The sequence below is a fragment of the Nestor notabilis genome, unplaced genomic scaffold (genome assembly GCF_000696875.1).
Source record: "Nestor notabilis isolate BGI_N333 unplaced genomic scaffold, ASM69687v1 scaffold8699, whole genome shotgun sequence".
NCBI classification, from domain to species: domain Eukaryota; kingdom Metazoa; phylum Chordata; class Aves; order Psittaciformes; family Psittacidae; genus Nestor; species Nestor notabilis.
This window is the reverse complement of record NW_009942335.1, coordinates 1-12,336: the sequence shown is the minus strand read 5'-3', so window position 1 is coordinate 12,336 and position 12,336 is coordinate 1. Positions and strand designations below refer to the sequence as shown.

Sequence of the window (12,336 nt, the reverse complement as noted above, 5' to 3'; positions counted from 1 at the left end):
CTGCTGAATTCTGCAGCATAGCTACAGAAATGATAAGGATAGATAGTTTTTTTTCCCTTTTATAAGGGTGAGATGAGAAATACCAACTACCTTTTATAGTACATTGATTTTGAAAACTGGCCTTGCCTTTCTCTGTAGTTCACAGGAAGGAAAGGAGGCTCCTTTCTAGCTCTGAACCCTTGATTTTTAATTGGAAGGGGTCACAGGAAAAAACACCCGTTTGCCCTTTTGCCTGGTTTCCATTCCTACTTCAAGTGCTTAAAGCACACGTCTTTTCCCACCTGACATAAGAGAATACAAACATGTTCTCACTTTTTTGATACTTGAGAGCTTTCTTCTTCTTTTTGTCATTTGCCATATAAATGTTTTCATTTCATGGCTCACATGTATTTGTAGTATAGTTTATGTCACAGCCCTCTCTATACCTTTGCTCCAGTAGCAGACTCAAAGAAAATAGGTCAGCTAACAGATCACTTTGTCTGTCTGCATATCTGAAGGCAAACTAAAGGACTAAACCATTCCTGACAACTAGCTTTAGTCAGTCTTTGGTAACCAGGATGCCTTTACTCCCACAGCTATTCCAGTACCAATTGACCTGCATGGTTAGAAAGACACATACTTGTTTTCCTAAAGTCTAACCCAAATTTCTCTTGTTGCCATTAAATCCATGAATTCTTAAAAATTCATCACAGGATTAAAAAAACACATTCATTCCTTCTATAGAAGAAGCCATGCTTTTGACTCCATATTTAAAAAATATGGTTATAGCTCTTTTTTGTCTTGTTACTTTACATAAAGCAATCCCTGTTGGGAACGTCCTAGAAGCCATCAACCTGCCCAGAAGAACCCTCTTTCTGAACATGCTGCTCATCAACTGTAATTTCCTCTCTGCTTTTGAGCTGTGTGGTTGTCTGTCTTTGTTATTTTGTTATACTGTTTTCTTTTTCATAAGTAATAGGAGTAAGTCCACTTTTGAGCAACATAATGTCCTCATGTCTCTCCCAGCTCCTAAAACTCCTCATCCAACGGCAATACAGAATTACTCTCTGCCCCAAATGAAGAATCATTGCCCTTTTTTTGTTTTCTTGCTACCCTCATGACTTTGCAGCCATGGGTCCACATTTCGTATTTATCATTCTTGATATGACAGCCTTTTATCTTGAGGCATGGCTGGAGTAGTAATGACTCACCAATGCACACACTATCTCCTATTCAAAGTCTTGGTGAGCAGCTTCTGCTCAGCCTCTCAACCACAGAAGCACCACAGTGCTTCTTTATCTTGTTTGCTAAGACGACAGCTATTTTGGGTATCCTCATGACCCCACTCACAAGTGAGGCAGCAGTGAGGAGAGATACTTACTGGATGCAGTGCGCTTTACACATGACACTGATTCAGATTTCTTCGGCTGGCTATTTAAAGTTCTCCCTTTACCAGTGATCCCATTAGCAGTCGCAGGAGGCTTCTTGCCTTTAAACTGTTTGAAAACAAAAGTACAAATGGGCTCCAGCTATTCCTGTGCCACCGGCATTACAATCACCCTTGCACCAAGGGCAAAGCTTGACAAAAAGACACCTGCTCAGAAAGCTTTAACAGAGTGCATTGATCGAGCTGGAGATGGCGCTTCCTTCAGAGACGTAGCCTCTGAAAGCTGCCTGCTCAGCAGGAGCCACACCAGCAATCACAGGAAAACAAGCGGATGAACTCCCCATCACTGGTGGCATCACAGTCTCCAAGTTATTTAAAACACATTTACTGTATTAAGAAAGCCATTGGTAGGCAGAAAAGCTGTACCTTTAAACAATTTTATACAGTAAAGATTCTTGAAACATAGGTTTGTCAGAGTTAGTTTCATACAGAAAAACCCAATGGGGTTTGCCACACAAAAATACAACATTATTTCTTATTTTTTTTTTCTTTAAACAATATAATTATTACAGATTTTTAAATGTTAGGAGTTAACACATCAATTTCCTCTTACACAATCTCCACCTACTAATTGCTTAAAAAACCCCTCACATAATGGTCAGACAAGCTCGCAAGATTACTAGAAACAGCACATTTTATGCCAAAGGGGATTCCATTTAGAGGGCTCCCCTGCAATGAACTGAACCCTGGGAACAGTCACACTTTCTGTGGCCGCCCTCAGAAAGCAGCATAGACATAGACTTAGGTTTTTTTTGCAGGCAGAAAATAGCAGGCAGTAATTTAAATATGGTATATACACACTACATACAATATCATTTAGCACATATATATATATAAAATATGTAATGATGCATATGTATATTCACTATATATATAACCATAGTATATACAACATACAGATCAGTAAAATTCTAGAGGCAAATTTGGTGTCACAGCCAGGTCATACTTCACTTTTCCTTTCTTTTAAGTCATGACTCCCTAAGGCAACAGAAGGCGGATAGATATGCATTCAAGCTGGGTTTGGAAGGTCACATCTATTTTTTTGTTATTATCCACAATCTGTAAATCATCAAGAACTTGTGAGGAAAAGCTTTTCCCAGGCAGCAATACTTCCACATCGATTTTACAACGTAGCAAACCTACGTTACATTTGCAGTGGGCTCATGCCTAAACCCCAAGTGCTTCAGTGCTAACACTAAGGGACAAAAACAGCCCAAGGCCCTTAAGATAACAACCAGATAAACAGAACAGCCAAAAAATAAAAAGCTTTGTGAAGTATTAAATAGTACAGTACCTGTGAGCCAGATCCCCTCCCCACAGCAGAGGTATTAGTGACAGACTGAGCAGAAGATAGATTGGATAAGACAGGGTATTTGTAATGGTTAGAGGAGAGTTTGTCAGTAGATAACCTATTGGGTTTTCTGTCAGCTGGTGGATAGCGTGCAAAGATTTTTGGAGACGGCAAGTTATCGTACAGGCCTGCATTATCATAAAGCATTTCTTCTCCAATGTTCCTGCTACGAGAAGAAGGAAAGCCATCTTCTGGTTCCCACTGCAACACATACACTTTGGCAGTTAGTAAACAATACACCATGCAGAACCTCCTAGGTGAAATTAAAACATTAGTAATTCCTCTGACCCTAGCAAGCCCTTGGTGTTTAGCAAGCATATGCTCATTGCTTACACTTGAGTCAAACTACTTAGAAAGGAGGGGAGGACACAGTCTGGAAAGGAAGCATTGCATTACATAGTTCATAGCCTCAGTTCTGTGCATTTTCCGTAATACGAAAAAACTGGTACTATCCTATCACCCTTTGTGCCTGGGGGTTGGAACCAGATGATCTTAATGTCCTTTCCAAGCATTCTATGATTCTATAATTCATTTGCTGCACCTTCAGTTATGAGCTCTAGCACTGAGGAGGCACGAGCCGACTTTGTTAACAGGGGGATACTCACAGACTACACAGATGAATCTGTGGGATTACATCTGGTACATGAGTTGTTAAAAGTAATGTGGCCTAACAGTTAGCAGAAGCCAAGAGGGTTTTGTTGTTGGGTTTTTTTTTTTCTCTTTCTTCAGGCTATACGTCTTTCTAGTGAATACCAGCTGTTGGTACACTAGCATTACATTTGATTTGCTGGAGAATTATTATTCTGAGCTAACCAGCTCAAATAGCTACAGGCCATTCCTTCTTTTTTTATTTTTTTCCTTTTCAGAGAAATGGAAAGCTCAACTCAGTCATTCATTCAATTAATCTTAAAAGAAACCAACCCAGTTGCCAACTATCCTTCCTTAATCCATCCTGGCTGTGGCAGTACACTACTCATACAAAGGCATGAGCACATCCACACATCAAAGAACTACACATACAAACTACTCACCACACGTGGCTGTGTGTTGTTCCCAAGAGGGGCTTTGTGTCATCTTTATGACATTACTAAGATAGAGGTCTAAACTTGCAGTCCACTTCACAATTTGAAACTCTGAATTTCTCTTCAGTTGAGCCTTAGTGGGGGCCTCTATGAAGCAGCCCAAATCAAGAGCTGACACAGGCTGTAGCTTCCCTGTAAATCTTCCTGAGGACCACATATTGCTATGTGGTTAAAACCTATTACACATTTGCCTACAATCAGCTCTGCAATTTATGAAGGTGGAAGTAACCACTGTGGTCCTCCTTTGGGGTGGACAGCACCTGCTGTCATGAGGAATGCAGGCCCAGGGACTGAGAAATATTTGGGTTTTGTTCAACACACACCAAAATATGCCTTGTGTAACTGAGTCCTTCACTTTGCCACATCCAGTGTGATCTAAAAAATACCCCCTCGACTGAGTATTGTATTCAAGGACTTGGCAACAAATTGTCAACAGGCAACTGCTTTCTAAATGCACGTTGGCTCATGTGCAGGTTAATGTACACAATATGTCCCACACCCCTCATACTCTGTAGGTGTAAGAGAAGTTAGGAGCCCCAAACCAAAAAAATAGGAGTTCATTTGGAAACTGCCCAGTGAGGCTTTTTAGATAATATAATTTTCAGATGTCCATGCATTTAACACATGCAAACCATTTGTTCTGTGCAAATTCAATTCTTACCGATCCATTTATGCAGGGAACATCATCGTAATGAAGTGCCATTCCACTCGGACAGGCGTAGCCATTGGCAGTGCTTCCCCGATACGGATTTGTAGATATAACTCTTCTGTTCATGAAACTGAAAAAAGAAAAAAGAAAATACAATAAAACCCAGCACTTAAACCTAAGTCTAAATGACGATTCAGTGGTATGTTCCTTGTATCTGATTATGTAGCCTGGAAGAACATATTTTCTCACTTTCTGCGAGACAGTTTTCCCTCTTTTGCTACTCACATGTTGCTGATAGCAGCCAGTATTACAACATATGTTTCTGTACTCCATTCTTACAGTGGGGATACAACTGTGTGAAAGCCAGGAGGGCAACAGCTGTAACTGCTCAGTGGCGTGTTTACATGGGAACCTGCTGATCTCTGTTATAAACCAACTTGCCAGTGTCCCATAAAAGTTCCCTTGTTGTCTGCATCAGGGAGAAGCAGGTGTTTCTGGGTGTGTGCATGCTCAGGGAGATGCGAATTTAGGAAGTAGTTGAAACAAGAATCAAATCCAGAAAAAAAAAAAAAAGTGGAATTCTGATGAAATCTAAGTTAACATACGTATAAAAACTTGCTGAATAATTACTTCCTTAAAATCTGGGAATTTTTCTTTTCCATATCAAAACTTTTGGCTGGGTAGAATGTGCACAATAGCACTATGCTTCCCAACACTGTCTGGGTAATTGCACATGCAAATACTCTATACGCTCATTCTTGCTGTTTCACATAGTGTATCTGAGTCCTCTGGAAACTTCAAAAAGGAATTTTTATTTTATTTTCTTTTCCCTCCCCTCTCCCCAAAATCAACACTGTAGCTTGTTTTACTGGAATTCTGCAGAACACATGCAAGATATCATGGACTACATCAGGCTTGCCAAGATCAAACAATGCAGAAAAATGGCAGAATCACGCCCAATAGCGATAACAACCCTAAGGGTGAGTTTTCCTTTGTAGCAACTGATGAAATCGAATGAGATATAGAGCAAGATTCCAAATAATTCCTATAGCTTCAGGTGTACGACAATGGGAAAACAAAGCTTTCCATCCCAAACAATGGAACTATTCAGACCCTGTGCTGACATTCATAAAACATGATAAAGCACTACGAAAGCAGAGAGGGTCTTCTGTAGCGCTGGCCAGAGCTCAAGAATGCTGTGGTTTCAACAGTTGGCTAGTCTATTGAATTACTCATTCAGAGGGAGACAGACCTCATCCAACTGTGGTTCACCTGAGCTGCAGGAGACCCAGGCTCACAGGAGGAACAAACCTGCCCAGTTTGGTGTGAGCCTTGCAGGGCAGTGCAGAGGTGGAATAACCATTAGACCATTAGAAGCTTTTCTTACTTCAAACAAACAATCAAAACCCCAAGATAAATTCCATGATTAAATAATGTTTTTAACATTATCGTATTTCACACTTCATTAGATATTATTAAAGGGCTGCATTTGTTTACTCTTCCTCTTAATGAATAGCATTACTCAAGTGTTTCTGGTTAGTCTGAAGGAATGCATTTGGGTTGTTATTGTAATTCTTTCTGTTTAAGTAGCTTAAAGAGAGAGTGATGCATAATATCTAGATCTGAAAACTGGGCTATTCATTAATGACATCTGATACATCTGCAGTTAACTCCACCACCAAACGAAACTAGTATTTATCTAAGTATCTGCAAACACTTCATGAGCATTATTTCACTAAGCCTCATTAATCCTGTTTACAGATGCATTCATGCAAGTTAATGGCATTGTGAAACTGCTAGATGGGAAAGGAAATAGTGAAAAACCTGCTTGAAAGCATTTTTTGTTCAGCCTTTCCTAGATAACTAACCATTTAGACGAAGAAAATTGATGGCACTATTAATGAAGAGCTGATCATTTTGCAAAGTATCAGTCTCAGGAAACGAATAACCAATAATCCAAAGTGACTTTATAATAATCAAAGCTTTAATAGTAACTTCAGTTAGTTCGGAATACTGATATTCCTTCTATAAAGGGCAACATTAGTATTTTACTAACACTTTGTAATTTCTTCTCATTTTCGAGGAGTAGTTGAAAATCAGCAGCTACTCCAGTTGCTTATCAACAAGCTCTTACAGGCTTTTAAAGCCATCCAGTGAATTTTAACTAATTCTTAATAGGGGAATTCTGCTATTTTGCAAGTTGTTTGACATTCCTTTCTAACATGTGGTCTAGTTGCATATGTTTTTTCACTTGGCTCCAATTAACATCACATTTGTTCAGGAAAGGAAAGCCACACAGTATCTGGGGGAAAAGGTTTTCATTCTATTTCTTTCTTAAATGTGGTTATTGCTAGATGCTGACTGAAGCAAAAATACATGTCACCACTGGATAAATTTTTTTGAGCCCTATTAATTTCAAAATAAATATTCACATGAGTCTGTAAGCTCAGTGCATTTTGATTCTATCGAAATTATCTGTTTTTCACAAAACTGGGTTTGTGGTAACACCGAGTCACTTTGATTTCTATCAGAAGTCATTCAAACCAGATCCTGAATGAATGAAGCTGCACATTTTCCCTCCTCAAAGCTCTCTTAATACCTTGCCAACAGCAGGAGAATCTTCTTTTTGGAAAGCACATATGGGATGTGACACTCTAATGGACTAAGTCACACAAATTCCAAATTTGTGTTCGGGGTCTCATTTTGCAGCAAGATGATGGGGGCCACCTTTGCCAGCTGTTGTCTCAGGCCACCCACTTTCTGACCATGGGAAACCATGGGGAATATCTGCATGAGGGCATTCCAACTATCCCAACTGTTCCTTCACTCCCATTTCTAAACAACCTCATCTAGCCAAGGAAAAATGACAGTCTTTTCCACCAAAGACTGCTTTAATGCCTAACCTGATTTGAACATGTAAATCACTACATATGCTAAGTGTGCATTAATTTTCTGAGCACAAGATCAGTAATGGGGAATTCACAGCACTGATTTGCAATTCAAACAGAGTTTCCATGCTGTGCTCTAGACATCTTCCCAATTTCCATGTCCTAAATTAAAACCCAGAATTTAATTGGACTGGGGTGAGCTTGATGAAGTTTTTAATTAATCATAAAGAACTTGAAAAGGAAACACCGAGAATGTTGCATTCCAAAACTTAAATTTGCTATACATTTTTAGTGTACAGCATATATTGGCCTGGATATGCTGTATATGTTGGCTATATGTACAGCAAATACAGCCAATAGATAAACATGAACTATGTAGCTGCATATTTCAGCATATTTGTTCTCTTCCAGTGATACTTCTAAGTCATCACGCAAAGTAAAAGATTAAAATGTAGCAGTTGATAAGGAGACTTACTGCAAAAAGGAGTAAAGATGTGAGTAAAGTTGGAGTGTCTGCATCTTTTACAGAACTTAGCAGGATGCCAACACTATAATCGTAAACACATCTAACATGATGTGATGCTAAAACACTTCAGGAGTTCAGTATCTGGCAAAGGGGGAGGTGGATTTTGATAAGCTGTTTGGCACCGGAGTCAACATGCAGATATAAATTCTTAGAGTACTGGAAATGCCTCTCACCAGAAGGTCTGTTTGGCAGCCTGAATGACGCTTGCAGTCATTTCCACGTCAATGTAGTCATAGTGCAGAGCTCCAGGGTCTGTCGACGACCCCGTTTCCGCCAGCAAAATTCCTATCCATCTGCCCATGTCTTCGGAGGAGGATGCCTGTGAGGAGGGGGCAAGAACGTAGATCAGGTCTTTACTTTGCCACTGAGCTGAGCATTACTGCAAAGAGGCGCATTCTTCTTTTCTTTGTTGACAAATTGCTACCATATTGTACAAGAGGCTCTGGTTTCTCTGCTGAACTCCTAAAAACATCAGGATTTCTTATTAGATCTGCTTTGCTAGAAGGAGTGCGTATTAAGTAAGCTATGTGCTCGTCAGTTATGATGCAAAACAAAGTGGGCAATCTCCAAAAAAGAAGAAAATATAATTGTTTAAGGCTAGAGGGTTCATACTTAAGTCATGCTTATTTTAGGCTTGAGAAAATTGAAAGCTATAACAGAATTATTTTCCTATCCTAGTCTGAGGGACTTTAGTTTGCTTGACTCCTGAGAAGAAAACGTTAGTGCTAAGTAGAAACAAGGGAAGGGGGAGAACAAAATAGTGGAAGAGATTTTAATGTTGGTTTTGAAAAATTCCACTAAATTTGTCTACCTGATAGAATTCATTTCCCCAATGGCACGAGTAAAGACAAGAATACTATTAAAATAATTTTTAATTTTTCATATTTTGCTTCAAGTCACCAATTCAAAAGTTAAACATTAGCAAGATTAATAACGGGAAAAAATGGGGGTTGGAGAGGAAACTGGGCAGTTTCTAAATTTCCTGTTTTAAATATTTCATTGCCTTTCACAGTTCCTCAGACTGCTTTCTATTTTTTTCAACTTCTCTGAACTGCTCTCATGTAACAGGCCTAGTTGCAAGGTCTGAAGACTAATGTGACCTGCAGTCAGAAACCCAACGTGGTCAAAGTGTCCATACTGCCGTTAAAAGCAAAAGGTTGCCTCCTCCTATATCTTCATTATACTTTGCTTTAAGCATCTTCTCATTTCAGCTTTAAAAATATGATGAGTAAAGCCCCTCAAAAAAATCCTGACCCACTCAACAGATGGAGGTATGACCTTCATACTGCAAAGAGTGTGCTAGCATGTACACATGCAATATGTCAAAAGACTCACCAGGTTGATGGCACACTGTATTTCTTATTGCAGAATTACCTTAATACAGATACAGACTGAGCAAAAGGAGTTCACATAAGTAGCAGACAAATGAGAGTTAATAGCTTTAGAGTTCCCATTATTTAATTATTGCTAAGTTATTTACCCAAAGTAATTATATCCCTGACGTAAAAGTGTGCCTAGACAAGGAACAGGGATATTTTAGTAGCAGGTCAAGGGAAGGTCAGTGTGGAGAAAAGCATCTTACTAAGAAGATTTCTGAACTGCATTAAATTTCAGTTCTCTCTTTGCTGACAACTCTCTTCTCCTTCCAGTATTTATTATACAGCTCTGCAATAATATTATTCCAAAGATTACTTTTTTTTGGAATGGCCAAGTTGTAAGAAAGTGCTTCTCTAATACAGCTTGTGAGTGTTCCTACAAGTCATAGCTATTAGCAATCACCACACCTCGAGCACAGCAACCTCCTGCCCATTTCGGAGAAGGCGGAAGGTCAGAGGATGCTTCGAATCCAGTCCCAGGATGACTTCGCAGCCACGGAGGGGGATAGAAACAATGTGCGTCTTCAGATCTGTCCTGTCCTTGTGGAAAATGAGTTTATTATCTTTCACTCTGCACCAGCGCTCACGCCAGCGGTTATTTGAGAGCACGTTGAGATATCCTGCAATAAAATGAAACGTGAGATATTTTATTCCTTTTTCTGAAAACAAGCAAAAAAAAAATTTCCAAGAAAAACCTAACTTGTCAGTGTAGTGCTAGCACTCAAACTACTGAGTCCTTTTATAATAGAAAGTCCAGATGGATTTTAGGAAGGTAAGTAAATGACCCTGCCCCACTTCTTTTAATGAAAGCTTTCACTGTGCCAATAATCTAGGAAAAACCATATAAAGATGTGATCCTGCTCATGTGCCAATGGCTGTTCTGTGTTAGTCACAGCAGCAGCTGGATAGGCAGGAGCACGTGGATCCCTAAGACTTTAGCAAGAATGGGAGAGAGACAGTGATAAAAAGGCACATACAACTGACGTGCTCACATGGAAGACCCACCTTCTCCATGGGTAATGCATTCGATAACTGAGGCTGACCAAAATTTTCTGGGAAAATCTCAGCTCATATTATATAATTAGGTAATGAGCTACCTTCTGTAATATCCAAAACTGGTGTTTTAAAGACCTACATAGCATTGATGTTATATGTTGTAATTTCTTTTAGAAAGAAGAATGCACGTTTGGTTTGCAGCACTTTTAAAGCAGAATTCAGAAGCTCACTACCAATGCCAAAAAAACAAAATTCACATTGATCTAAAATTGGAGAAGTTAATGTATATGAAATTTAGCTAAAATTGAAGACAAAAGTTTAAACGAAGATTTTTATTTTTTTCCCCAGGGTTAATACAGTACTCTTAGAACAAACCAAAATTTCATGGACAAATTGTCTTTTAGAAAACCCACCATTCTTACCATGATGTATATTGGATATACTGTCTAGGCATAGAATATCATTAAATGAGCAGTGTTTTGTGTTTTTCCTTCTCTGTCCCATAGCAACAATCATTCCAGACTCAAACATTCAGGGGCAATTTTCCTGCTTTATTTAGTTTGGGAATGAAAAAAGGAAAACAAAACAAAACAAACTTCTGCTTCTATGTACTATTACGAATAGTACATGAATTCAGCATGTTGCTACTTCCAAACAGGCTATGAGGAGGGAAAATAATGATATCTTGAACAGGCCAGAATTTATGTAAAAAAAATGTCTTCAATCTCAGGTCTGATTTTCATTTAATCCTGTTGGATAGCTATCTCTTTGTTTTTCATTAAAACTATGACTTATCATTAATTCTTCTGCGTTTCCCTTCCAACATTATGGTTCCAATGTCAAAGCTTGATCCAACAGGATATAGCAGATCAGAATTGTGCATATCTTGGAAGGTGCCATAAAAAAAGGAGGATGTGCACAACCCTCTGATTTTGGCTCCCTGTGATGATCGCACCCTTCAGCTCTTCTCCCTCCTCCTGTAACAAAACCCTGTATAACTGTGTGTTATACTATAATCCCTAGAAATGGAAAAACTTTCACGTGCAAGCCAGCTGGCTTGTTTTGGAGTGAGAGTCCTTTTTTCAGGCAGTACTTGTTTTTCCCCTCTGCTCCCAGCACACCACTTGGAAAAGCTCTTCCAGACCCTCCAACTTCAGCTGAACTAAGCAGGATCTCATGCTTTTCCTCCCACATATCCTTATGTAAACCTTCAACAGTTGACATGACCAGAATGGCTTGAGTGTGTTCCCTGTTGAGGCATTACAATTTCAGCTTAGCCCAGGTGGTCAAAGACCAGTAATCATAGAATCATGGAACGGTTTGGGTTGGAAAGGACCTTAAGATCATCTAGTTCCACCCCCCCTGCCATGAGCAGGGACACCTAACACTAGACAATGTCACCCAAGGCTCTGTCCAACCTGGCCTTGAACACCGCCAGGGTTGGAGCATTTACCACTTCTTTAGGCAACCTGTTCCAGTGCCTTGCCACCCTTACAGTAAAAAAAAACTTCTTCCTTATATCTAACTTGAACTTCCCCTGTTTAAGTTTGAACCCACTACTCCTTGTCCTGTCGCTACAGTCCCTGATGAAGAACCCAGGCTGAACAGCCCCAGCTTTCTCAGCCTGTCTTCATAAGGGAGGTGTTCCAGCCCCCTTATCATTCTCATGGCCCTCCTCTGGACTTACTCCAACAGCTCCATGTCCTTTTTATGTTGAGGACACCAGAACTGGACACAATACTCCAAATGAGGTCTCACAAGAGCAGAGTAGAGGGGCAGGATCACCTCCTTTGACCTGCTGGTCACGCTCCTTTTGATGCAGCCCAGGATATGGTTGGTTTCTGGGCTCAAGCGCACACTGAAGCCGGCTCATGTCAAGCTTCTCATCAACCACCATGCCCAAGTCCTCCTCCCCAGGGCTGCTTTGAATCTCTTCTCCGCCCAACCTGTAGCTGTGCCTGGGGTTGTGCCGACCCAGGTGTAGGACTTCGCACTTGGCTGGGTTAAACTTGATGAGGTTGGCATTAGCCCACCTCACAAGC

General features: G+C 40.0%; 1 protein-coding gene across 1 annotated transcript in view; it reads right to left on the bottom strand.

Moving 5' to 3' along the window:
- Positions 1 to 9,918, bottom strand: part of LOC104411027 (actin filament-associated protein 1-like) — a gene marked incomplete at its 5' end in the record, with an annotated part of 15,834 nt that extends 5,916 nt beyond the window's left edge. Inside the window, 5 exons of the mRNA XM_010021349.1 lie at positions 1,361 to 1,475; positions 2,721 to 2,978; positions 4,521 to 4,638; positions 8,096 to 8,241; positions 9,707 to 9,918. Of these exons, the coding sequence (XP_010019651.1) occupies positions 1,361 to 1,475; positions 2,721 to 2,978; positions 4,521 to 4,638; positions 8,096 to 8,241; positions 9,707 to 9,918 (849 nt within the window). The remainder of the gene's footprint in view (positions 1 to 1,360; positions 1,476 to 2,720; positions 2,979 to 4,520; positions 4,639 to 8,095; positions 8,242 to 9,706) is intronic.
- Positions 9,919 to 12,336: the final 2,418 nt, after the last annotated feature.